Source organism: Porites lutea, chromosome 8 (genome assembly GCF_958299795.1).
Source record: "Porites lutea chromosome 8, jaPorLute2.1, whole genome shotgun sequence".
In the NCBI taxonomy this organism is placed as follows: Eukaryota; Metazoa; Cnidaria; class Anthozoa; order Scleractinia; family Poritidae; genus Porites; species Porites lutea.
In genome coordinates this window covers 463768-490449 of record NC_133208.1, presented here as the reverse complement: position 1 = coordinate 490449, position 26682 = coordinate 463768, and the positions used below count along the sequence as shown (strand labels likewise).

At 37.6% G+C, this 26682-nt stretch overlaps 2 protein-coding genes and 1 long non-coding RNA gene across 3 annotated transcripts; 2 read left to right on the top strand and 1 right to left on the bottom strand.

Annotated features, from left to right (window-relative positions):
- The first annotated feature begins 1199 nt into the window (after positions 1–1199).
- LOC140946803 (uncharacterized) lies at positions 1200–6630 on the top strand. The gene is made up of 5 exons (XM_073395913.1): positions 1200–1767; positions 2233–2355; positions 3915–4037; positions 5296–5412; positions 6036–6630. Exons 1-5 carry the CDS (start codon positions 1464–1466, stop codon positions 6551–6553), a joined length of 1185 nt encoding a protein of 394 aa, XP_073252014.1. The 5' UTR covers positions 1200–1463; the 3' UTR covers positions 6554–6630.
- Positions 6631–9944: 3314 nt separating this feature from the next.
- Positions 9945–16834, top strand: LOC140947005 (uncharacterized). The gene is made up of 3 exons (XR_012166909.1): positions 9945–10231; positions 14140–14263; positions 16657–16834. It is a non-coding gene; the product is annotated as an uncharacterized lncRNA (long non-coding RNA).
- LOC140947004 (contactin-associated protein 1-like) lies at positions 16416–21762 on the bottom strand. The gene is made up of 4 exons (XM_073396083.1): positions 21706–21762; positions 20679–20812; positions 18370–18657; positions 16416–17326 (listed from the first exon to the last, which is right to left on the bottom strand). The coding sequence occupies exons 2-4, from the start codon at positions 20770–20772 to the stop codon at positions 16704–16706; spliced, it is 1005 nt and encodes a 334-aa protein (XP_073252184.1). The 5' UTR covers positions 20773–20812; positions 21706–21762; the 3' UTR covers positions 16416–16703.
- Between the last annotated feature and the right edge of the window lie 4920 nt (positions 21763–26682).

Here is a 26682-nt window from a genome sequence, read left to right as displayed (position 1 = left end):
CTCCATTGACACTGTGAAAAATCGTCGGACAGAAAATACGTACTACTTCGCCAAGCAGACGTAAAACAAAAGTGTTGTAAAGTATCTGTTATAGGAAAAAAATCATTTTTCGTTATTTTCAAGACCTCTGGTTGATTATTACGTAGAACAGCTCTTAAACATGATCTACTAAGTACATATTTGTGGCTTTACGTGGGTTTGGCAAATTTTCCGTATGAAAGAATAAAGATAAGAATCATGCAGGTCTTGGAGGCTGCCTGCTGAGCTGGATAATATCCGCTTTCATTAGCACAAATCTTCCGCCTTATTCAATAACTGTTTTGTGGAATGAATAATCTTTTATTAGTTAAAATCAAATCGAGATGAGTGTGTTGGAATTTCACGTCGCCGACTGCAATTTAAAATCTTTTGGAAAAAAGAAGTAGTGACTCTGAGAGCACTTAAGGTTCCTCTGAGATGACATTTCATGAATAAATTATGAAGAATTTATTGTTTGGTGATAAATTAGCCTTTCTAAGTCAACATGTGTTTCACTTTCATGCATGTTCTCGATGATTACAAAAAAAAGTTCTCGAATTAGGAAATCTTGGTGAGTAACATTAGGCTTCTTTTCAGTTGAAGTTAATCGTAAATTGTAAATATAAATTTTATTTACGATATTGTTTTTAATTTGTTAAAAAAAAATAACTTAAGTAGATCGATTAAGGAACCGCAAGTGCGAATGAATTACCCCCACGAAGATACAGCTCTTGGCGGATGAATAGATAACGTGCAGAATTTGGCAGAAGAAAGAAGATAATTATGCAAATAGCCTCGTAAAGACTCAACTCTAGGCAAGTTTTCGAGTCGTTTCAGAAATATACAAAAAAGGGCTAAAAGTACAAATTTTGAATGAAGTTGCACTTATACAGGTGATGAGAAAAAGGGTTGGTTTCAAGAACGCAAGACCTAAAATACACCAAAATTTCCTAGCATCAAAATATGATATTAAGCAGCATTCTGACGCCACTTAAGAATAATTTGAGTCATTTATAACGTTTTTATTAAATAATCTATCACGGCTATTGAAAATTTAAGGTTTGAAATATATTTCGTTTTAGTCGAATTCAAACATACAGATTTTTTACTCCTTACGGAGGTTATTTGCTTAACACCAAATTTTAAGTTCCCAGTGTTGGATTTTTAGTAGCTAGTCTAGATCACACAAAATTCGGGTTTTATCAATTTCAAAGTTTTTTGTTTATTGTTGTCATAGTAATATCGATTTTACTTAAAACTACACTTTCAAAAATTTCAGTTCATAGCCAATTACTGGTGAAAATTTTACAGCGATTGGACAAGGAAAAAAAGACTTTTAAAGCAATTGAAAAATATCTGTGTGGCCTCTGAAAATCTGTATCGAAACACCTTAATTCTTATTCTAAAATTTTTTAAAGTTTCAGAACCCGCTGTTCAAGCTCTGTATGATGTCCCTGGCACTCTTTACAATTTGTCTTATATCCCAGATGCATGGAAGTGAGGCTGTTGGTGGGCCATGCAAAACTTTAGAGAGATCGATCTCTGGTAAAGCACTCAAGGGTCACACTTTCAAAGAGTTTGCAGTAAGGGGAATTGTTGATTGTCAAAACACCTGTGAAAGAGACCCTAGGTGTGCGAGTTACAATTTTTACATTCCGGGCAAGGTGTGCGAGCTTAACAGCCATACCAAGGAGGAGAAACCCGACCATTTTGTGACGGATGATCAAAGATTCTACATGAAACGAGAAGGTATAAAATGTGTAAAACTTTGTACACCAAACACTCTCTCAATTGAATGTTACTGATTTGAAAACTGTAAAATCGACGCTTTTCAAAAGAGTCTTAGTTAATTGATCGATTTTCCTTATTAGTTTGTCAAGTTGTCAGGGTTACTCTTTTTTCTCGCGGGAAAATCTGTCGCTATAAACGCATTTTCCCGCTTTAGTCTCGGGACACCTGAAAGACGCTCGGGTGGTGTTTCTGCGATCGTTTCTCCCTCGTCGTTAGAGGAAGTATCGGTAACACTGGGCCAAGTTACGCGAGATTTTGCGAGATACATATTTCTACCTGTGTTAGTTCCAAAAGGAAACGAGGAGTGGTATTCATGCTGTCATAAGAAGATCGAAAGAAATTCGTCCTTGTATTCTGCAGATCATACTTGATTAAGAAACACTGAACTGCATTTTCCTTATGCTGTCTGATTTTTATCATTAGATGAAGATGAGTGCTTGAAGACGCCACCAGTCTGTGACGTCAACGCAAACTGCAATAACACGCTTGGCTCCTACCTTTGTTTTTGTAAAGAAGGTTTTACGGGTGACGGTAAAACCTGTCAAGGTAAATTAAAATGATGATCAGGAAAACATTGATTGAACGAAAACGTTAGTGAAAAGTATGACCTTTTTATTACCTTTATTAGAAATGTTTGCTGAGTTTGCAGGAACGAACAGTGGTATCACCTTTTTGTTCTCTGTTGTTTTGTCTTCAACAAATTAAATTGGCCAATATCGAGGCTAGTGCGACTTCGTTTGTCGCGAGCTGCTCACTCAGTTTCAACCCATCTTTGTGTCGTTTGTCACCCCTTCTGCTGCTCCTATGTCGCTGTTTCAAGGCTATTTCACTTCAGTGTCGAAATTTAGTCAAACAGCACCTGAAGAAAGCGGGTCAAAACAAGAGTAATCAACGGCGAGCTACCTAAGGGTGGGGATATACAAAACACCACAGTTTGTATAGACTTGATGGGTTTAAAGGTCTCGAAATGAAAAAAGGGAGTGTGAAAATAAGACGATAGTATTAATGTTTTCATGTGCCTATTAAGCCTGCATTGCACCAGAAAAACTGCGTATGGATAAGCCGTTAAAGCCTATTTCTTGTCACTTTAATTTAAGTTAGTCTCTTGCTAGCCTAAAATTATGTGTTTTTTCTTGGCCTAAAAAAAGAGTAAATTTCAGTCAAGTACGAATCGACCGTCAACCACGCCACTGAGCACTCATGCAGGCTGAGATCTATCGAACGGTAATTTTGCTGCGTGCATTGTCATAGTAAGTTAAACGATAGAACTCGATAGAAGTCGGGGTGCGAACTTAAAATCGAGGAGAGACAAACTCGAACTCGAATGCAGCGAAGAGGATAGGTAATTTTTTGCGTTTTCATATTAAGGATCGCTCGATAGAGCTTAAGGGGCGAACTCGAAATCTAGGGGGCGAACTCGAAAGGGAGGAAACCGGGTGATTCTTTTACGTTCATCCAGGGATTAATAAAGGAGGTATACAGAGGAAACACATGTTCTTTTTGAAGATAGGTAGGAAAGGAAATAACGAACCAACGATCAGTTTTCCCATGAAGAGGTGTGCCGTCTGGCTTAGCCACTTCCCTTATTGTGGCACGCAATCAAAGAAAACGGTAATCCAGCAACAAAATGTAGGAAAATGATTTTCTACGAAAGATTTCAACAGACGATTGAAGGAATCATCCAGTAGAAAATTATCTTCTTCTAAATAAATCAAAGCATTCTATTTACTATTTTGCAGAAATAAACGAGTGTGAGACAGGAAAGCATGACTGCGACTCAAATGCTTTCTGCAACAACACTGAAGGCTCTTACATTTGTACATGCAAACCAGGATACACTGGAAACGGCGTTAACTGCACAGGTAAAATAAGGAAGTGAAAACCCTCAGCTGATAGCACTGCCATAACCTGATATAATAGCATTTCTATTCAACAAATTTTTTTCGAGTTCTATTAAGTCGTATGTTACATCTTTAAGAGCTCTTTAAAATAGTTCCAACATGATAAAATGTGATAGGCCGCTTGTAGAGTAGGATTATTTTTTCATATGACTACTATCAATTTTATTTTCGTTTAAGGACAGCTCTTGTATTACTATTTTGCAGATATAAACGAGTGTGAGACAGGAAAGCATCACTGCGACTCCAGTGCTTTCTGTAACAACACTAAAGGCTCTTACATTTGTACATGCAAACCAGGATACACCGGAAACGGCGTTAACTGCACAGGTAAAATAAGGAAGTGAAAACCCTCAGCTGATAGCACTGAATAACCTGATATAAAAACATTTCTATTCAACAAAGTTTTTCGAGTTCTATTAAGTCGTATTTTACATCTTTAGGGGCTCTTTTTTAAATAGTTCCAACATGATAATTAGCAATTATTCCTCGAGCCCGAATGGGCTCTGAGTCAATAGCCCATGAGGCGGAAGGCCTCATGGGCTATTGACTCAGAGACCATGAGGCCGAGAGAAATAATAGTTTTACTAAAATTTAACTAGTTGGTCAAAAATATCGAGAATAAAAAAAATTTAGCTAGTTAAAGCTAGACTTTAATCCTTTTTTGCCGCCAAAAAGCCCGCGCTTTTCGCTACTAGAGGGCTATAACATATAGCCTAGTAGTAGCTCAACCAATCAGAACGCAGCATTGATAATAGACCACTAGTTGGATTTTACTAAAAGGTGATAGGCCGCTTGTGGAGTAGGATTATTTTTCCATATGACTACTATCAATTTCATTTTCGTTTAAGGACAGCTCTTGTATTAATAGAAAATGAAAATTGTCCTTCCTTAGGCTTGATACATTGATACACCTTATGTGGGTTTAAAACTATCTCATCATGATCCTACATATTTACGAATGCGATGAAAAAAGTCACGAGTGTATAGAGAACGCAGATTGTAAAAACACAAAGGGATCTTACAGATGCAAATGCAAGACTGGTTTCCATGGAGATGGATACAACTGCAAGGGTATCCCAGTGTTTATTTGGGTCCTTAGTTGTTGTAAACAGTTTAGAAAAGATCTAACCAGCTAACATCAATGGACTGCAAGAGATCATCCTCTTAGGAGCGGCACGTATACTAAGACGATTTCAGTCCATCCAGTAAAATATCCCTCTAGCACCTCAGAACCAAGGAATGGGCCAGTTTCTAACAGACTACAAGGAACAATAATAATAATAATTAATTAAAGTGCCGGTATACAGAAGAAAAAGGTAGAAGAGTGGATTTTAAATCCAGCGTGCGAATGGAAGTGGAAAGCTCAGTTAGAAGCGAGGTATTATTTCTCTGGCCAATAAGGCGAAAAGGGGAGCTTATAACAGAAATATTATGCTAGTATACCATTGATCTATTTGCTTAGGAAAGAGAGGGAGAGAAGACTTGAAAGAAAGGGCGGCTTATTCACTGTCCTCCGCTTTACAAAGAATATAAACGCAAGTGAAATGTTTAGTGGTTAATTCACACTATTACAACATTATTCTAGAGATAGACGAATGTGAAGAAAAGAGATGCGGAAAGAACGCAACTTGTACGAACACTGAAGGATCTTTCAGATGCACCTGCAATTTTGGTTACTATGGAGATGGATACAAGTGCACAGGTATACCACTGTTAGTGCAAACTTCCCAAGATAAAGCAGTTGGAAGCGAGGGTAAAAGACAGTAATGATTGATCATCATCAGAAAAAGAGCCTGAAATATGATAATGTTTACCGGTTTGAGGTTGCCAATAGTTCCTGGTAAAAAAAACGGTTAATAAAGTGTTAACAATAACTGGTGCTCTAGATGGAGAATTTTCTTCCTTGAGCGTATGTAAAAAAACCAGTGCATTGAACACCAATGAATCTTATATAGTCTAAGGCATTAGATGCTTTGAAAGGTATGATCGTAAATCGTAAACTTTTAAACAAAACATCATATAAGAAAGGACTGGTTTGTTTTTTAGAGGAGTTAAAGAAAACTCTTTAACAACTGCCTCTGGCAACATAGTGTCTCATCGCTCGCAAAAATGTTGATCAGTCTGATATTTTTCTGACGAGGTAAAAACTGGTTTGGCTGCTTCTTCTGACTTAATTCTTCTCGATCTTTATAATAATTATTCTTATGACAATTTCACTATTAAAACGGTCTCCTATGGCTTCTCTTTTAACACGAACAAACTGATTTTCTCACTTTCCTAATCATTTCACTCTCTGATGTTAAATATCTTTTGTTCTCAAACTAGAGTGTTACACAATATTTGACTTCGAAGACCATGATTTGTCAAACTGGACTTTGAATGGCACTGCATTCAATAATCAGCCAACATACGGGAATAACCCATCAGCAAGGACGCCTGTGTTTAAGAGCAACCACAAAGGGGATTGGTGGATTGGTACCCACGAGAATCGGCCCAGTCCCTCTGAACCGGCTGGGGGACAGCAAGGTGATGGTCCTCAAGGCTCAATGACGTCACCCAATTTTCAAATTACTGGAAAGTTCCTCACGTTCCTGATTGGAGCAGGCTGCGACCAGAGTTTTCCATACCTTCGTGCTGAGCTTATTGTTGATGGGGAAGTGGTTCGCAATAAGACGACAAAGGCGTGTAAAGAAGCTATGAAAGAGAAAAGCTGGAATGTAACAGGTTACGCTGGTAAACATGCCCAGTTGCGTTTGGTTGACCATTTCTCAGGGATCTGGGGTCACATCAATTTTGATCACTTACAAGCTTGCCATAAACTCATTTCAGATACGAATCCTTGAGTTTTCTTGGTGTTCATTTTGGGCAGTTCTGTAGGGTGAAAAAAGACAAAGGACTTGTAAGACTAGAGGTAGTTTTTTTTCGGAATCATTTACAGAATTTACAGCTCTCTTTGTTTTTCTTCTGTTAAAAGTACAGATCGTCTGTACTTTTATTTTATTTATATTTTATGTAGTGATTTCGGTGAATAATCCGTGTAGTAGAGTTCGGATGTTTTGAATTAGCTCTGCGGTATTTTCCCCAAACGTTAAAACAAAAGTAACTTTATTCGCTCTTAAAAACCCAATACGATGGGGTCATTTCTCTCCCAGAACCAAATTACAAACTCAAAACTAAATATAAAGGTAACGAGCTAACAGCGGGGTGTAAGAAGCTTGAAGATTAACATAAGAATTATGTGAAGAGTTTAAGTAATGATCCCTGTAAAAATTGGGGCTTTTAAAGTAGCAGAAAGCACTTCAGAGCCTTGCTTTATCTTTATTGTTTGACTAAAAGCTGTAAAAGGTAGCAAAACGTATACTTACACCAGGAGCCGGGGCCAATAGCACATATATCAGTAACATGCACCCAACGACAGTTTCCTCTTTAATACACTGCAAACACTTTTTAGGCTATCCAAAGTACTTTTAGAGCCGTAGAAATTCATTTTAAGTGGCGTCATAAAATTTGTATCTGTTCGGTCACCCTAGGAGAACTTGAGTCTTTTCGAAATTTTAAGGGCTTGAGAATTTTTTTCCCCGAAAATTTTAGATGCAATTTGACTTATTACGAAAGTGAGACATTTTCTGATTCCTCTCTCCATGAAATTTTTGAATCCGAAAATTTTAGGTTTCCTTTTTTTAACAAAAAAAAAAAAAATCTAGCTTGGGAAGTAAAATGTGAAAATTAAACTTCAGAAAATCGTAGGGGGATTTATAAGATAAGCTTCAAAAATTGCACATGAAGGGAACACTTATCTAGAAATTTTTAGCCATCGTCAAGGGATAGAAAATTCTTGACAATATTTGCTTCTCCGAACAGATATTTTATAGAAAACATTCGTTGGGTGCCCCTGATAAATTTTGCAGAGAGTTTAATCGGCATTTAATTTTAAAGAGACCAAAGTTGTGTAAGGTGTACATATCTATCTGAAGAAGTATTAATCGCAGTTACAGATAGCCTTTTCTTTTTTAGTATTTGAGTATCGAGTATCCTTTGCCATTGATTTCAGCTTACTTTTATGGCGACTGACCACTGGTGATTGTCTTAATGTAAAAAGACAAAAAAATGCGTTGTAGTTTATTCTAGCTACGTGACGTCAACAGAGCGAGTGACCACAAAACAAATAAGCGATAAGGTTTTTTCTTTACCTTATAGCAATTTGAATGGCATCATTTGGGAAAATAATTCGCTACATGTAAGCCCAAACCAACTGTCGTGCCATGACTTACCGTGTGGCAAGAAATTTTTAGGGGCTCTAACTTTTGCAATTTTGCGATTTTTTCAACGATCCGCAAAAATTAGTTTCCACAAAAAAAAATTAGCGCAAACATTTTTCCCCAATAAATCTACTCCAGAGTAAATGTCCTCTAACTTAAATTCGCTACACAAAAATACAGTACTAAGAAATTGTGTCTGTTCAATCACAACTTGTCTGTTTCATTCAGAAACAAAACGGTATACGATGAAATACTGGTTTATTGTTTGAAAATATGTATTTCTATTGCACGTACTCAATCAAAACGAAAATATTATCAATGCTGAGTACTAGGTACTTTCTGAAAATCGCAAAAATTAATTCTTAGCGAGAAAAACCAATCTGTCCTAGTCGCAAAAATTAGTTCTCGCAAAACACAAAAATCGCCAATCCGCAAAAATAAACTCCCGCAAAAATTTGGTGCCACACGGTATTTTAAAAACCGCCTTAATGCGCTTGAGTTAATGTCTGGCTCAATATGCTAGCTGGCTAGAATAAATAGTCATCTTGCCATTTATAAAAGTTTTTTTCGGCTCACACTTCGCTTTCAAGAGAAATCACTAGGGTGACGTTCTATCGTCGCCACCCTTTTTAATCGTTTTGTTAGGGTACATTTTTGCTCAGTAGTCTGCTTTATTGTATGCGCTTCTCTTCTTAATCATTAATATATATTCAGTTTATTCTATATTGGTGTTTGGGTTTCAAATAATTCAAAAAAAGGCAAGTTGTACGGTTTAACTCTTAACGTTAACGTAAGTATAATTTTAAAGCTGATCTTGACTGTAAAGTTTCAACTAGTTTTAAGAAACACCTCCTAGAGTATATTTCGGTAACATGAAACAAATTCATTAGATAGAAATAATTATTTCCTTTAGTAGGTGTTTTCAGCTGTGGATGGAAGAACGAGCAATTTCTTTCACGAAGTTCGTTTGTTTTAAGCTGAGATCAGTTCTCACTTTTGCTTCCAAACCTGAATAATAATCAGTCTTGCCTACCTCATTAAATCTAGCTCAAGGCCACGCGTCCTAACACCTTTTGAGTTATTTGTTCTCTGTTGAACCAGTTTCAGCCAAATTTCACTTACTTTTCTGACCTCGAACTAGAATTTCTTTGGACACAATCTTAGGAAAATTTCGTTACTTTCAAACTATCGTTTTGGTTCTCTGTAAAGGAATTTGTGCAAATTTCTTCCACGCGTAGCTGGGATCAACCCAATTTCAGTTTCTTTTATTTTCTAATCTCTGACACTTATTAACACCTTTACCTTGCATATGAATGCCATGTAAAACTGAAAAAATCAATTAACTTAATTGTTCAGTATAAAAAGAATCTCTTGTGAGTAGCTTCTTTACCCCTTGAGATCTGAGATAGCTAAGGAGAGCTTGTAACTACGCGTAAGCAAGATTAAACCGTTTTCAACTGCAACTCTGGTTGTGTCATCTCTCTTTGCATAATCCTAAAGCCTGTAGACGTCCCCTTCTACACTTTTAATTGTATTAAAATGTTTACAACAACAACAACAACTTTAAAAAACAATCAAACGTAGCAGTGGAAATTAAGGGATTCACCATAAAAGTATTGCAGCTCTGTTGTGTTGTAAAATATCCGCTAAAGTATATATTGCGAAAGGTTTGAACGCAGGAGTCATTTCAAAAGTAGGTTGAGTTTGATCGTCCGGGTGAACGCAGTCCTGAATAGGACTGTTGTTGTTGACAGTGACTGACGTTTCGACAACCTGTGCGGTAGTCATCTTCAGAGTCAAAGAGAGTTGTATCACGTCAGTTGATGGTATTATACTCTGGTTGTTGATCTGATTGGCTGTTCACGTCCTGCCTCATACCCAGGCGCGTTCTACCGGATTCGAGAGCGACTGGGATTTCGGTGCCGCGCTAGGTATCATGGGAAAGGCGACGAGAAAAAATCGCCTGGCAGATAACGATTTCAAAATGGCGGAAAGTAATTTATACAAAATTAGAGGGAAAGAAAAAGAATCATTTAGAGTGTTTTTTAGCGAAGAGAAAGTTCACCAGCTCGTCCCGAAGGACAAAATCCCCTGTCCACACAGTTCTTGTGAAAAAGACCCACAGTTTTCGAAAGAAATGGCATTTCCCAGCATTTTAGTGTGGTACACAAATGTACCTTCATGGACGTAAACTTGCAAGAGAGCTTGGCTTTTAGAAGAAGGCTTCACGCCAAAGAAACCATTGATATTCTTAATGAAAAGGTAAGACAAATTCTTGTGCTTGTGCGAGATTATTTTGTCCCAGGCTAGGTTTCTAGCCTGGAACCAGGCTCCGGGAAAAGGCGAAAAAATCGGCGTTGGCGAAAAAAACAGTCGGCGAGCGAAGCGAGCCGAAAGGTAGTCTGGGGAGGGGAAGGGATGTCGGAGCTCCGCCGCCCTTTCCCCCTCCCCAGCATACCTTTCGGCTTGCTTCTCTCGCCGATATTATTTTATCCTATTTGACCCCGTTTTTTGACTTTTTCCCCCGCTGCGGAGCTTGGTCCCAGGCTAATGGGTTTCTGCACTCGCATTCCTCATGTGCTGGTTTCATTACTCAACTGAAGTGCTCGTCACTGTTAGAAGTAATATTTACTATTTATCTCACTCATAACTCGCGAAAGTTCATGGACAAGTAATAAGCATGACAAGAACCGGGACATTATTGGTCTTGGCATGAAAATGTTTATTTCCTCGACTCCATTGCGCGCGTTTTACCAGTACTCGAGAAATGCGAAATTAGCACTGCAAAAGCCCGCGTGCGAGACGCACGCGCTAATCGAGAGACTGGGTTCTAAACTAAACCAATATGGCGACGGATTATTGACCAGACAGTTGTGTAGTAAATTGGATCGAAAGTAACATAATTAGACTTGTGGAACTCGGATTTGAGCTTCAGCAGTTCTTTTACTTACTCTTCAACACTTGGCTTTATTCATGATCTAAAAATTCTTGAATGTGGTATGGTATAAGTTGTGAAAAATCTGGCACTGGTCTTGTGAGGTAAACTGATGTTTGATTACATTGTAGCTAACCTGCAATCAGGCAGACGTTCTTTCCTTTTATAACAAAAAAACACCTGATCGCAGGTTATATTGTAGCTTAAGTTAAGCTTTAGCGAAAATTTATGGCTATTTTGAAGAAAACGATGGTCTTATAAGCAAGTAATTTTGGTGATGGTAATTAAAGGATTAAGCTTATGGCTTAAATCATCAAGTAAATCCAGGAGATCTGGTACAAATTAGACAAATTAAGGTGAAACATGAAATTTGGCAGGTACAGAATACACGTCACAAGTCACAGGTAACAAGTGCAGGTCATTGCTCTGTTGATAAATAACTGAAATAAGCTAAAACTCTATTTCAGTTTTTGATCCCTCGTGGAGAGGTTATATTTATGTTGTCGACTTTTGTATCAGTTGTGAAATCAGTCAGTGTAAAATGCAGACTGCGGACTATTGTTTTCACCATGCAAATGAGAATGTGACAACAATTGTCCCATTGTTTTCTAACCCTGAAAACAATAGTCCACAGTAAGTCTGCAGGCTGCATTTTACACTGCCCCATTGTAAAATTAATGTGCATGGATCATCTAGTGAGGCAGAAACACGAGTCATCTTTGGAAGGTACATGTAGTTTCAGTGACGTCATTGATTGTGATGTCGTGTGGTATTAAGGTTTCCAAGCAAGATAACTCTCACCGGGTGCAATGAAAGGCTGGTATGTTCACTTCCTCTGTGAAAAAATGTTTAAAAAGCACTATGAGCCAAACAAATTCGATTTTTGTCAATGCAATGGACTAATTGTGTCGCAGAAAAAAAGTGAAGGAATTCTGTTTTCCGCGGAAATTCGAGAGTTCGGTTCTTACACGGACTGCCTCTTAACAGCTGGTTAAAAGCGATCAATTCTCCTCATGCAAATGCAGGAGACTGCAACTCTACAAGGCCGACAATAAGAGATTTTGAAGCAGTTTATGAGGCACTTATCAGCTGGTGGCCATAATATATATTCTTTAGATGCACTGAAATGAGTTAAAGAAGGGCTTTTACCGTCAAAACCCTGCTTAGTTTCGTTGTGTATATCTTTGAATCCTTGATAAATACAGCTCCACCAGCTTCAGACAGCATTTACTGGCAGAATTTCGTGGGCAAAATGCTTTAAATGTAATAATTTTCCTTGCTTAATTTATATTTGGTAATGCAGCACAGGAGACGAGGAGTTGACTTAACATTTAGTTGGTCCATGTTCGACTGTTGGCCAAGGTATTTTTTCCCTTTTTTTTTCTTTTTTTTTTTTCACCACATTTTTTTTACATATTGGCTTGTTTCCCTTCATTCATACTGCTGCCCCTTTACAGCATCACAAAGTGTTGCAAGGTGACCTGTACTCTAGCCTGCACTTGTGATCTGACCTGTGACCTGTGTTTTGTACCTGCCACACCCACAAGGCCTCTGTCATTGTCTGCTTACCAGAGCTTTCCCTAGATTGCAGGTTTGTTTTGCAGAAAATATGGAAAGAAATGCTTAAAAAACATTAGCCAATTGTTTGCTTATGGATACTTTTTAATGCACATATATTGATCACAGGGGTATTTTCAGAGCACTGAAGGGCTGGTTAATGCCAAATGACTCCAAAGTTTAGTGATTTGGGTTAGGAAACAAAAAATGTGAATCAGTTTGAAGGACCTACAGCAGCTGTAGTATACTGGGTGAACTAACCTGGAACTTGAGTCACTCAGTTTCGTAACCCAAATCACTAAATTTCAAAGTTGTTTGGGGTTTGGCAGTTGTTCGGCATTTTGCAAAATACACCCGCTGCGTGTTCATGGTAGAAAAACAAGAGCTCTTGCCTCGAGGAACTGCATTACCAAAATGTGTTATAGTGGGCTACATGTAGAGCTGTAAACTCCTCACAGATCTCATCTCAAAAACTTAACTAATAATATCTTACCCTTTGGGCAAGCTGATTTTCCCTTTGGGGGGTGGTGGGAGTAGTACTGAACAAAATATTTTATACAGGAGGGAGGGGGGGAGCTCTGTCCCATGGTCCAACCCCATTCTCTTTTACATATAATCATATACCATTTTGGACAGCAAAGGTACCCCTTCCATATACCTTATATTGATAAATTGTACCCTTTATTTGTTTTATTTATTTATTTTGCCACACAAAATATACAAAGAAAGAAAGTTTAAAAAAATGCACTACAAAACAAAAGTGGTGAGGAAGCCTTAAATAGAAACCACAGGGCTTATAACATAAGGCTTCCTCAATTACAACTCATGGTGGCTACACATGCACAGCTACAGGTGTATAACAATTAATTCCAAAAAAGAACAGATGAAGGTACAGTAAATGAGTATCAAGAACAATCAGTCTGTAAATTAATAAATACTAAAATTATGGCAAACATGATATATTACAAACGAAAAATAATTGTTATTGAAGGACAGGTAAACTTCTATGATAATGAAACTATTCAAATCTACTAGACTTGTAGCTGTTAATAATATACTTTTTCAGACTCACTTTAAAGGAGACAGAATTCATACAGAGTGTTAAATTCTTGAAAAAGTCTTGAAATTTGCCCAGCAATTTTCCAGACCTGGAAAAAGTCTGAAAAACAGAGAAAAAGTCTGGAAAAAAAAGTGTAAAAAGTTTTTTTCAAAGCAACAATAAGTGCTTTTTAATTACAAGTGAAATTTTTTTCCTGTTTGTCAATCGTATTCAATCTTGCCAGTACATTTGCAGCGCATCGTTGATAAAGCTTTGTTCCTCCTGTATTTAAGGTCTCTATTGCTCACCTATTTGATAACCTTGAGTCTCGAAAAAGAAATTATTGTTTTGGAAAAAGTCTGGAAAAAATGTTGAATTTTGGATCCAAAACTCTGTACAAACCCTGGAAAGAGAGATTGAGCTACAAATGTCATAATCTAACTCTAACCCCTTTCACATATCCAGTTTAGTATGCTGCATCCCTTAATAAATAGACTGTCTTTAAAATATGAATAAATTGCTAAACAAGAAAGTTTTCTTGTCTTCTTCACTGCTAGGGGTGTCTTTTACAAGTTCTAACCTTAAAAAAGTTGCAATAATTATGTTAACTTAATTTTTGTCAATGTCATTTTCTTTCAGTGATAGACTGCACTGTGTTAGATATTTTGGAATCTTGATTAAGAAGAACAGCAAGGCAAACTGCAAGACAATGTAATACAATCAGAAAACAAGATCAGCAAGAAAAGGCAGCTCTGAGGACAAGGTAAACAACTCTTCTAATTTTTTCTTTACAGTTATATGTGTGATATACCATATTTATTTGATTTAATGCACCCTTGATAAAATGCCAGAGGGGAGCAGGGAGATGTACAATGTAAGGGGGGTGTGAAGACCGCAAAACCACAGAAATACGTTTAAACACCGCACAGAATAACATAAACAACTGAAAACCTTTTTAACATTCCCTGAAAATTCCAAATACCGCAAACTGCTTGGTTTTGTAAAACCGTAATACTGCAACTTGAAATAAAAATTCCCACAAAACTACACTAAAATCGAGCAAAATGGTATCATTGCAAACCCTTAAGCCCTCCTCTAGAAGCAAAATAATAAAAAAAATATTAGCAGCTTACATTTTGTATTCTCACTTAATTTTGTGAGTATAAAATTTCGTGAAAAATTAAGAACCATATTAAGAAGAATAATAGAATAATCTTTATACTTATGCTTTTGTTGATGTACGTGGTTGATATTACAATCTTCTCAGCGCATTTAATTGCAGGCAAGAAATCGTTTAAAACACCAATTCACACAAAGAAATTTATTTTAACTCACAGGCTACTTTATTAATCGATCAAAAAGACTGTCCCAAACCCATGCTTCTAACCTGAGGCTGTATTTTCTGGGAAACTTAAGCCAACAGTAGCACTTGCTTCTCACTTAGGGCAAGGCGTTGGTTTAGGGGAGGGGTAGGTGGACAGTTTCTCTAGCTCTCTAACAGGGCACATTACAGCATCCATTAGCTGCAACAGGTTACCACACAAGGAAAACTATAGAAATGACAGATTGTGTCGATAAAACTCAATTTGCACTCTCATTTTCTTGCAACTAACGATTAAAATTTAAGCTTCAATTTCTACGTCTAATAAAAACGCCGATAAAGTCAAAATTAAAACACAACCTTTGTCAATGACACGCTGACGTCATTCTTACGCTAATTCAGTGCATCAGCAAGCTCCAAATGTATGACCAACCAGGCTGATTAGAATGGTGCCCGGACTTCTCTCCTTCCCAAGAAAGACAGTTCTAAACTGGCCTGAATAGTGTGAAAATACGGCTTCAAATTCAATAACCTTAAAGGACAATGGTTTCATTTTCCCTGAGCGAACCTGGTTGTTTTAGCAAAATTCTTAAGTGTCAGTTAAGAGGGCTGTTTCACGGATGTCTAGTTCATCGGCTATAACTCAGTAAACATTGGCATTATTTGTGAATTTTAAATGAGTGGATTTTTTTCCAGAAAATTATTCTTTTTTAAGAGAGAAAATGAGAATGAAAGATTCTTGAAGGGAAACTTGTGAGCTTCATGTCGAAGTTCAAAACAAATCTCAAATGTCAATCAAATACAGCCGTCTAGAGTATTATCTTTTGCTCTGTTATGTGTATATAATATCCATTAACTTGTATACGTTGTTGTTTTAACACTTATACGTTTTTCAGCGTTAAAATTAATAAAAAAGCTTTTGTATGATGAGCATTATCGAGCATTTTAGTGCCTTTTCTGAGGAGACCGAGCATTTTAGTGGAATAATGGAGCATTAAGGTAGAGCATTTTAGTGAGCAAACAAAAGCATAGTGTACAAAAGCTTAGCTTAATTCTTTCAGGATAACAACACACCGGCAGAAAAGCCTTCCTGTTTGTTTTGTAAAATTTGTGTGAGAATATGCCGGCCCCAGTCTCCTGCTATATAAATAGCCCACAGGATAACTACAAGCTTCACTCTGACCTGTTTAGGCATCCAAAATCGAACCCCCTCCCCCCCCCCCCCACAAAAAAAAAAAAAAAAAAAACAGAGAAGATTACGACGGAAGGGAACTCAGGAAAAGAGGAATGTAAAGGGCGTCTTATCTTGCTTATAATGAAATACCGTAAATCCTCTATTAAGTCCCCCGTATGGCTTATTTATTTAAAGCACGTTTGAGGTGGGGAGGGGGGGTGGGGCTTGATAGAGGCGGAGGGCCAGGAGCCCGTGACAGGGCAGATGGTATCAGTTATCGATCCATAAAGAACTAGAACCAAAGTAGTGACACAAAACTAAAAGACTTGGAGTAGAATTCAACAAACTCAAGATTTAGGACCTGGGGCTACATAACATGCATAGAGGGCAAAGCTGACGAAAATCGATAGCATTCTCTATTATACAAGTCAGACGCTTTTTTCCTTTTTAACCCATTTATTGACCATATACTTAGTTGAAAATAAGAATTGTCACATGTACTCAAGCTTGTATTCTATGCTCTTGATGTGTAACAGTAATTGCGATCCAGAAAGCTATTCAGAATGAACTCAATTGCTTAATTTGAAACTACAACAACAAGAAATCTATGGTTAGTTCTCCTTGATGAAATTTTTCTGATACCTTCTTCATAACTCGCCAGGAGTATTTTGTGCAAGGACAAAGGCGTTAAGGAATGACTGTAGCACACTATTGACCTCCGTAGCACTTGAGTTTCCCAAGCGTGTGGTAACCTTTTTCTACTAGATGGCCTGTATCTCCAAATCTCAGCTGTGAAACTGGAAGGTGAGACTTTTCAGTAAGGAGACCGCTGTCCTCACGCCACACGTCATCATTCTTATCGCAGTTACATCCATTGCTGCTGTCTGCACATGAGTTGCTCACCCCGCATGCGCACTTGTAGGAATCCGCAGGAGTGGCCCCTCCCCAGTATGTCATTTTGACGTTGTCACGTGAGACCCACCATCCATATTGGTTACCCGCGTTTAAGAGGAGAGAGCCATAACATTGGTACTTGATAAACTGCTCACAATGTGTAGAGATGTTCAGAAGACCAAACAATTGAGCATTGCTTGTCAGGCCGCTTCCTGTGTAATGAATATCACGTACATAGCTTCCTTGCCTTTCATATCCAGTGACCAGGGTCTTGCTTTCACTGTCATGACCAACAACTGTCACACCAACTCCGTTCTTGTCTGTCATGTCACAATGAACAGTGAATGGTTCGTAGCTTCCTTCTCCATCGGGGTCGATAACGTACGATCCACTTGTAGCTTGCGGACTGTGCAGTTTTATTTCACTGCAAGTTTTACCTAATTTGGTTAGATAAATGAAAAAAAAAAAACACAATTACAATCTCAAAAGTGAATTTTGTAAATACAGTGTACATTGGCATAGCTTAAGACAAGAAAAGGCACTTGATCATCTCAACACGCTTTTTTGCCATTTAAATTGTTTATCACAGACGGAAGAAAGAAAGATGGAGGAGATTTAAAGCAGACAGAGTATCCAATTATAAAAAGACTCCAGCGTACATTGGCGAGCTATTACTTACAGTGCCACTTGCGGTGCTCCTAGTTTTGACCGCCGACTAAAGACTTTTGTAACATTTCGCATTTGCATTTTCATTTCACTTTCAGTAGAAGGCCTAGTTAGGTATTTGCTGGTGTTTTTTTAGCGCCTATAAAAAACCCTTCTTTTTATGTCAAATCGCATGTTTGCCTGCTTGTTTCAGTTTCCACCAAACAGGAAGCTATATTCATAAACATCTTCTTAGCCTCAGTTCCTCGGTCTGTAATGTAAATTATGGATGCTTGGGGTGTAATCTAAATATGGGCTTCAAACTCGGCCAATAAGAGGTACATACCATACTAACAAAACATAAGGTAACAAAGAATAGCTGTCAAAAATAAAGTTGTTGACTCGATAAGAACAATGCTATCCCTTTTGTAATACAATATTGAGATTACAAAAGGGTTCTTAATGGTTACCTCGTCTTTCACAGAGAACTCCCGCAAAACCCAGATGACATTTGCAGCTGTAAGTGGGGGGTGGGGCGGGGAGGATTAGATAGAAAGAAATTGAGTGTGGCCTAGGGGCGAACTTCACCCCTTCAATGGGAGGGGGGAAAGAGATTTATGACAAAGAGCAAATACGAACTATTCTGGACAACAAATCCCCTCAGACACCCTGGCTTGTCTATTCCCCAGCAACACGTTCCTTCCAAGGCAACTTCCAAGGACATATTAATTTTCCAAATTTCCCAGCCAGCAGAAATTTTCCGTGAAGAACAGATATTTTGAGGAACAGATCCACTGGGTGCCCCTGATATTAAAGAATTGTTTGAAAGACACACTTGGCCTTGGCTCAGTCGTCGGCTCAGTCGTCGGCTCAGTCGTTGGCTCAGTCGTCGGCTCGGTGGTCGGCTCAGTCATCGGCTCAGTCGTCGGCTCAGTCGTCAGCTCAGTCATCGGCTCAGTCGTCGGCTCGGTGGTCGGCTCAGGTTTCGGGCAGCACCATATTTTGTTTCTGTTCTTCCATCCCCTCCCACAGGAGAACCTATCACAGCAAGCTTCAGTACCGGGCGGGCAGGGTTTTCCTCTTTTGATGCACTTGGCTCCTTCTTGTTTCATACACGAATTGCCTGTAAAAAATAATTAATGATTGGTGGATGATTTATGTCTTATTCTCTAAAGTGCTGTTGGAAGGGAGAGGAGCAAAGTGGATTGGGAACAATTCAGTGTAGCTTCTGAGGGAGGCTAATTTTGTTAGCCCAAATATTGGCCTCAAATAAATCAGCGTTCTGCCGTATTGCCAGCCTTGCATTCAGTAATATATAAATTTAGCCAGAGCGAAAAGCGAAGCTCTCGTTAATATTTATAGTTTGTTCAAACAAAACATAAAATCGTGTAATGCTAAGCCCTGAATGCAACGCCGAAGAACGGTGAAAAACAACAATAGGTCTTATTGGCAAAAAGCAACTTTGCACGTGCAGCACACTTTTTTTGTAGATTTCTTTTCCGTTGTTTTTCACGACTCAAGCTTCTTGGTTACACTTTTAATGGCGAAAATGTCGTAAGTGTTCTCGTTCACTTTTTTTCACTGCCGCTAATTTTCACATTGCATTTGATTGGTGGCCGTTAGCAATTCTCATTTTGTCACCGTCGCTACAAAAAAGTGTCTCCTTTTTTTGTCTCTCGCTCTCGATCTCTGTCGCCCTTTTTCTCGTTGAGCTTCGCTGGTCTGCCGCCGACATTTACTTCTCTTTTTCTCTGTCTTTCTCTTGCTCTATATTCCAAATTTGTGGACATGACAATTGATCCAAGCTTAATACTTTAGACAACACGGATACAGAAACAATTTCCGCTTTCCGTTTTCGTTTTTATTGACTCTTTAGTTGTCTCTGCTTTACAAGAAGCCGGTGGCTATGCGATTTCCCGTGTAACCATGGACAGCAGCATCATAATTTTCGTGTGTTTCATTCACTTTCAAAGTTTGTCAGTTTCCTCCTTGCGACTGTTTAGAACCTTCCTTTAACCACTGTTGAACAGCGCCATGTTTTTAACCTTCGCGTTGCCGAAAAGGACCCGGCTTTTCCTGTTGCAGGATTTACCAGCAGAAGCTTGCAGATCGGGACAATTCCATTTATCATGCTCTGCTGAGGAATTCCTGAAACGTTTTCATGTTGTCTACAATGTCATGGAGTTCAATTTTTTTTGAAGAAATCGTAGCTCTGTGGAGATTTAAGAACCTTTTGATAAAAAAAGACTCCATTGTTTGTGCATATACTACATCACTTGGCTGGTGAAAACGCAGAAGTCTACGACTAAGTGTAGTTTTGTAAAAATAGTCGTTTTGAGGCTTACCATTTGATAGGATCGAAACGGACCAATCATAAATTTGGATGCTCTGGCGAGAGCAGACCAAGGTATCTTATCTTATGATACAGGATCGAAACGGACCAATCATAAGTTTGGATGCTCTGGCGAGGTCCGCCAGTCTATAATTCTTATTCCATCAAAGATTCCTTTTATTAGAAAATGTGTATTTCTTAATTTTATTATTATTTTTTTGCAAAAAGTGGGGGGACCCTGGCCCCCCCAGCCCCTCCCCCTGCGCGGGCCCTGTTGATACATGATTTTTAGTCATTTACATATAAATTATTTTCTTTCATTCGTTAGCCTAAAATTATTGGAACGTATTTGAAAGTAGTTAAAATTACCATACCAATTTAGATTTAACCCGAATATGTAAACCTTTCATTAGATGGACCTGAAGAGTCAAAACGTTATGAAAACGTTGTTTCAGTTGGAAAATTGAACACGGTATGTTCAGTGAAGGTTTAAACCATTTATAGCTGAAAGTCATTGAATACCCAAAGCGTTAAAACAAGGCGAATACGTACTCCAATCGATGGAGTTGGAAAACAACTCCGGCCACATGTGGTTTATTCCGGGATCCTTAATATCCTAAGAGCAGACCAATGTATCTTATCTTCTTATTGTTTATTTTCCAATTCAATGAGTGCTAGCTTTTTTACCGTTTCAAGCTTCAACGGTAATGACAAGTTTAGCTGCCTTTCTTGCAGTTTCAAAACACTTAAAAATTATTTCCACATGAAAGTAGCTTTCGCCCCCTCCCCACCCCTCTAGCTAGTATGATTACCTTTTTTACGTCCTCGGGTTGCAAGCTCTCCTTCCTGGTCCCTGGCATAACCCACAGCCAGGAGACTAAGAACCAAAATAAACAGCAGTTTCATCTTCTAGTATTCTGTGACGACAGATTGATTTCAAAAGAAACTGAAAAACAGAACGAAGAATGTAACATGAGCGTAGCTTGACCGTTTTGACAAGTACGCAAACGGGTCCATATGATTTTAAAAACTTCCTACAAAATAACATTTTTGCTTTCCTTTGATGCATAATTGGCAGTTTACCAGGCTTGTTTACAATAGAACGTGAAAAAGAAGCTTTTAAAACGTACTTCTCTGAGCTGTTACAGGGATGTTTACCAGCACAAGAAGAGGCGCCAATTTGGGGTTTAAAAGCATCGTTGGAAGAATTGCGGCTTGTGAATGTTTATGAAAATTTTCCGCACGCTTAGTCCTTTGCCGACTTTCTGAGTTTTTCAGTTCGCTTATTTCGATCATGAGCACGGGAAAGGAACAAACAATTGATAGTCAGCATTTATTTATTTTCAATTGTTCTGAATATCTCTAAAGTTTGTCATTGAAAAAAATACGTATATCTGTTTGCTAGGAGTAAATTTCCTGAAAAATTCTTGTTGATACCACGTCAAACGGGCACCTAATAGTTTTCTTCAGCTTGTTCAAAGCATTGTAGGTTACCACAACTCAGGGTTAGCTTGAAACTTGATTTCAGATATGAAACCTTAAAAAAGCAAATTAAGCTTAATTCTTTTTGTCTGTAAGTTGAAGATTGGGTGCTCTAAGAAGAATAAAGAGAATTTTTTCGTTAAACCCGTGTTACCCCTTAATCAGCATTTTCGCCAACGGGACGGGAAAATAAAGAACAATACAAATGTATACGTTTACAGCAGTGTTCCTAAATCTCTAAGCCATTCTTTTCTATCCCCAGAAAAACGTTACCTGAACCTAGATGTATACTCAAGCAACATATAAACCGGCTCATGTAACAGATAATAGGCTAATCTAGTAAACCATTTCACTCACCTGATAAGCTAGAGCAACGAGGAGAAGCAAGCTTGGACTTGTTAAATCCCTTGTTTCTGACCTATATTTATGGGAATTTCATTATGATTAATTCTTTGGGAACAAATCTGATAATACGTGGAAAACAAGTTTCCTTAGAGATGCTTAGATTTCAATAACAATTTTGTTCTTGAAAATCAGGAATAAACACGATCTAATTTATTTATTTTCGGAAACCAATTATTTCCTGGGACGTAACCGTTAAATCTCCTTCAATCTGTATAATGGGCATAGCAGCAAAGAAATGAATTTATGGTAACATTAATGACCGTTCGTTGTAATACCTCATTGCTATAAAATGTGGAGTATTCTTTGCAGAAACCAATTATTGTTCAAAATTCATCTTTTGCTATCGTATGAATACCATTAATGATAATAACTAAATTGTGAAAAACTCAATATAACAGATATAAAACAATTTTGCGACCCTCAGAGTTAAAAAACAATTAACGTTTAAATTGCTACTTACAATTCATTACCAAACCTCCTTGTAGCCACGGAAAAACAAGCGTATTGCTAGGAAAATTTTCGGTTCAATAAAGAACGTGTTTTTGTCAGAAACTAATTATTCCCTGGAACGTAACCGTTCAACGTTGAATCTCTTCTTATTTTTATAATGGGCATAGCATCAAAGAAATGAATTTAAAACTTCGATGACGTTTTTAAATTAAAACAGTCCTAATAACGTCTACAGAATAATTTTCTGAAGAAACAGTTGGCTTTTAAAAATTTAAGGCACTTCAAGTACGGACTTTTCCAAATAAATGGGCCTGTTGCATTATAATAAAGGTAGAGTGAGTGCACTTTTTTATTTTCAGGGAACATTAAAGACTGTATAGTAATTGAATTTCGTTGTTAGAAATCATTGCTAACAAATCTAAAACTTATATAGAGCCAAGATGCAAAATGAAATAATTATTTGACTCGGAAATGCTTAACCTAAAGCCAGGTTTACCTTTAGAAATATATTTTTATTGACATCCAAGTCAGTACATTCCTGAAATATTCAAGAGCTATACAGATTCCCAACTCAAAACAAATAATAACTTCCCACACATTAATTGAAGGATGATTACCTTCTCAAAAAAGTAAAAGTATCCGTAATTGTTGATCTTGATGAAATATGGGGCTGTAAAAGATTTATAAAGAATTTTGCAGGATAAGTTGGAAATTGTATGTGCCAATTGAAAACGAACAAAACAACCACGTCAGAAAAATAAATTTAAAATATTAACATTTAAATTGCTACGGAAAGACAAGAACGTTTCTCAGAAACTTTTCAGTGTAGAAAAGAATGCGTTTTTTTTTCAGAAAACCAAATATTCCCTGGAACGTTTATCTGACAACCTTTTTTCATTAAGGGTATATCGCCAAAGTTAAAACCCCCTTCTAATAATATCTACAGAATATTTTTTTAAAAGGAACTGTTGGCTTTCAAAAATCTTAGTTATTTCAAATACGGAATTTTCCAAATAAATCGCCTCGTTGCCTCATAATATAGATACAGTATTATAATACAGATAGCAGTACAGATAGCAGTACCGGATACAGTACAGTACAGATAGCAGTAGTTTGATTATAAGGTAACATTGAAGTCCGCGAGGTTACAGATGTAAAGTGGGTTCTCGGAAAAAGAAGACCTGATACCTGATGATAGCAACGAAGAGTAGATAGAAGAATGTGGATACATAAAAAAACACCTCAGTCGAAGATCTTGTGAGGCATCTTTTGACTACATATGCTGCCCATTCTAGGCACCTCTTTTGAATTTTTTTTTCGTAGTACGCCGGACAAGCGTACTTAGAATTTAGTAACTTCTTTGTTAGTTTATTTTGTGTATACTGGATTCTGATGTCTTTACTTACTGATCCAGAAGGTTAGGTGTGAAGAGGGCCTGTTTTATTCCCTTAGTCACTGAGTGTTTGAGTGTTATATCAGCTGTCTTTTTTACATGCTGTGCTCTTTGGTAAAGCTGAAGAAAGCCATGCATGCATGCCCATGAAAATGGAAAAATTGTCCGTACTGCGCGTACTAAGCGTACTAAGACCGAATAAAATTCCAACATACATAGGACATGGCCGTACTAAGCGTCCTAAAACTGAATAAAATACCAACATACATGAGAACATGGCCGTACTAAGCGTACTAACGCACAAAGACCGAATAAAATTCCAGCATACATAGAACATAGCCGTACTAAGGCCGAATAAAATAACCGTACTAAGCGTACTAATACAGACATGCATAGAACATGGCCGTACTAAGCGTACTAACGTACTAAGACCGAATAAAATACCAGTATACACGAGGACATGGCCGTACTAAGCGTACTAACGTACTAACACCGAAAAAATACCTGTATATTATCGTACTAACGTACTAAGACTGAATAAAATACCAACATTTTGAAAACTTCGCCGGTCGCGAACATGACCACGTTAGCAATACAAACGCAAGGCACCCCAGCGCACCTGAGGTCAAGAGCTTTTTTAAAAATCCCCTTTTTAAATCAAAATTTCACATACCTTGCCTTTTGGGGACACTGATTTAGACAAAGCAGGGATTTATTTCAAGATACATTATGTCCTGTCTTTTTTTACAGTAAATACACCATATACGTCGTTCAGGCGTACTAAGAAAAAAAAAAAGAAAATTCGTTCCCAAACCTGGCATGGTATATTTGACTACCCAAAAGCCTAGTTGAAAATTTAACAAAGTTTACGAATTTGTTTGGCACATTGGTTTGTTCTGTACGCAATTATCATGTCAGTAATTTAAATTGCTAACAGAAACTGAACTTTATGAGGTCCACTGTCGGCGGCTCAGACCGGAATCACAGGAAAAAATAACGGATTCCCATTTTTGGATATTTTAGGGTATTTAAAGAATACCCACAAAAATCCCAAATTTGGAAGAGTGAGACAAGTCCCAGTCAGGGAACTTGGTTGGGAATTCCTTGGTTGGGACTTGTCTCACTTTGCCAATTTAGGATTTTTATGGGTATTCTTTAAATACCCTTAAATATCCAAAAATGGGAATCCGTTATTTTTTCCTGTGAATGGAAATAGGATCGTGAACTTCGGTAAAATGGCAAAATACAATTTTTCACCGCTGCTGGTAAACACTTCGTTTTTTAAGGAACCTCTTGAAGGATTTGACGTCCTATATGTAAGCCGCAGGACATCTGGCGAGTCGAAATGACTTTGTTTTTGTTTAAAGGGGAACTAAAATTGAAGAACGAGCTTGTAAGGGACGTGAAGACTTAATATTAAAGGAAAAATGGCACTACTAACAGGATTAGAGTCTAAGATTACCAAGAGGTTTTATTCCCTTCTTTTCGTTTTCTCTTTCCCCGTTTTGATAACTCGTCCACTGCCTTCTTTCTAGATAGCGATGGGCTAATCAAAACACCAGATCTCCTGAGAGTTTTTTTATTGTTATTTTATTGTTTCCGTTTGCTTTCTCTTTGCCTTAATTCCGTAGTCATCAGGTCCTCGTTTTTAAGAAACCCATTTTAACCTTACGCTCTGTAATTATACCTTACTGTATAATCAAATTATTGCAATTCATACTCTTATATTATTGTAATGCAACATGGATATTCCATTTATTATTTGATGGTATTTAGAACGGGGTATTTTTTAAAACACTATTCTTTAGACATTGTCAGGAGCCCTGACATTGTTAAAGCTTTTTGTAATAAAAAACATCGCGAAAATTTAAATTCATTAGTTGGTTGTTAAACCCGTAGTCAAAACGATAGGAGGTGGATAATTGAACGTTCCAGAATAATCGGTTTCTGCCAAAGACACGTTCTATTTTCAACAGAATGGTTTCTGAGCAACATACTTGTTTATTTTTGTGAAAGAAGGATTTGGAAATAACTTGTTAGTGGCAATTTAAATGTTAATTTATATTTCTGACACCTTTTTTGCCCCTGGAAATGTTCTGTCGATAACAAGTTCTTTTTATAGACAAGCAAGATGAGCAACTCCTTGTTCGACGTTCGTAATCAAATAATCGTAACGGAGTTAACTTTATATATTTGAGGCTTTTCCTAGCCTAAATTTCAGACATCCCCTCAAGTCGAATTCTGTTGACAGGGAGGTCTGAATCGACAAGCCGTTAATGTCGTCCAGTGAAGATTGATTGATTGGTTGATTGTCCAAACATTCTTATAATTATGTATAAGGTTTTTTTTAAATAACATTTATTTGATTAATTATGAGAAATCTTAGCGGGACTTTCGTTTGATATGATCGCATGTCAGTATGTCTTGGTGTAGATTTCAACAATCTTTATTGTAAACAGAAAAATAGCCTTTGTCTTCGAAACTATGGCTTGTAAAATTGACCTTCGAATGAAGAATCAATGCAGAAGTCGCTCGGTTTTCATTTAGAGCCACTTTGTGGTTTCGGGAGCGATTTCGTATATGCGAATCATCAGTGATCGATTTTTGTGAGATTTATTACAGCCTTGTGTCGAGCTGGCAAATTTCTCTCTTCTTCATTAAGGAACAAATTGTTGTGGTTTTGAAGTGTTTTGTGTATATTTCATTCTTGCGTGACGGCGATCGAGTTTGATTATTGGATTATGGCGCCAAATAAACAAAACTGAAAACTGGTTGAAGGTTTAACATGAATTGCCATTTAAGAGTAACGCATTTCTGTTCCGGACGATATTTCTTTGATTTTCTTTTATTTTTTTGTGAAAGTGGCCGAGTCGCAAATACGAGGCAAATACTAATAGATGGAGTTAGAAGACAGCCACAAACGCACGTGGTTTATGCCTGGGGGTTTATACTATCCTAAATATCCACTCAAGTCATTGCGCAACAATGAAGTGATAGCAAAATACTCCTTCCAGCTTTTGCGCATTAACTTGATCTGATACTCTTGCTACGCAGGCTAATCCAAGACAATCTTGGATTCTGGATTC

What these genes read in the sequence shown, in the direction of transcription:
- LOC140946803 (XM_073395913.1), top strand. Translation starts at nt 1,464, where the DNA reads ATGATGTCCCTGGCACTCTTTACAATTTGTCTTATATCCCAGATGCAT. An exon ending in ATTCTACATGAAACGAGAAG is followed by an intron (nt 1,768 to 2,232) that starts GTATAAAATGTG and finishes TTTTATCATTAG; the next exon opens with ATGAAGATGAGTGCTTGAAG. An exon ending in AAACGGCGTTAACTGCACAG is followed by an intron (nt 4,038 to 5,295) that starts GTAAAATAAGGA and finishes ACATTATTCTAG; the next exon opens with AGATAGACGAATGTGAAGAA.
- LOC140947004 (XM_073396083.1), bottom strand. Translation starts at nt 20,772, where the DNA reads ATGAAACTGCTGTTTATTTTGGTTCTTAGTCTCCTGGCTGTGGGTTAT. An exon ending in AACCCGAGGACGTAAAAAAG is followed by an intron (nt 18,658 to 20,678) that starts GTAATCATACTA and finishes TATTTTTTACAG; the next exon opens with GCAATTCGTGTATGAAACAA. An exon ending in GACGACTGAGCCAAGGCCAA is followed by an intron (nt 17,327 to 18,369) that starts GTGTGTCTTTCA and finishes TAACCAAATTAG; the next exon opens with GTAAAACTTGCAGTGAAATA.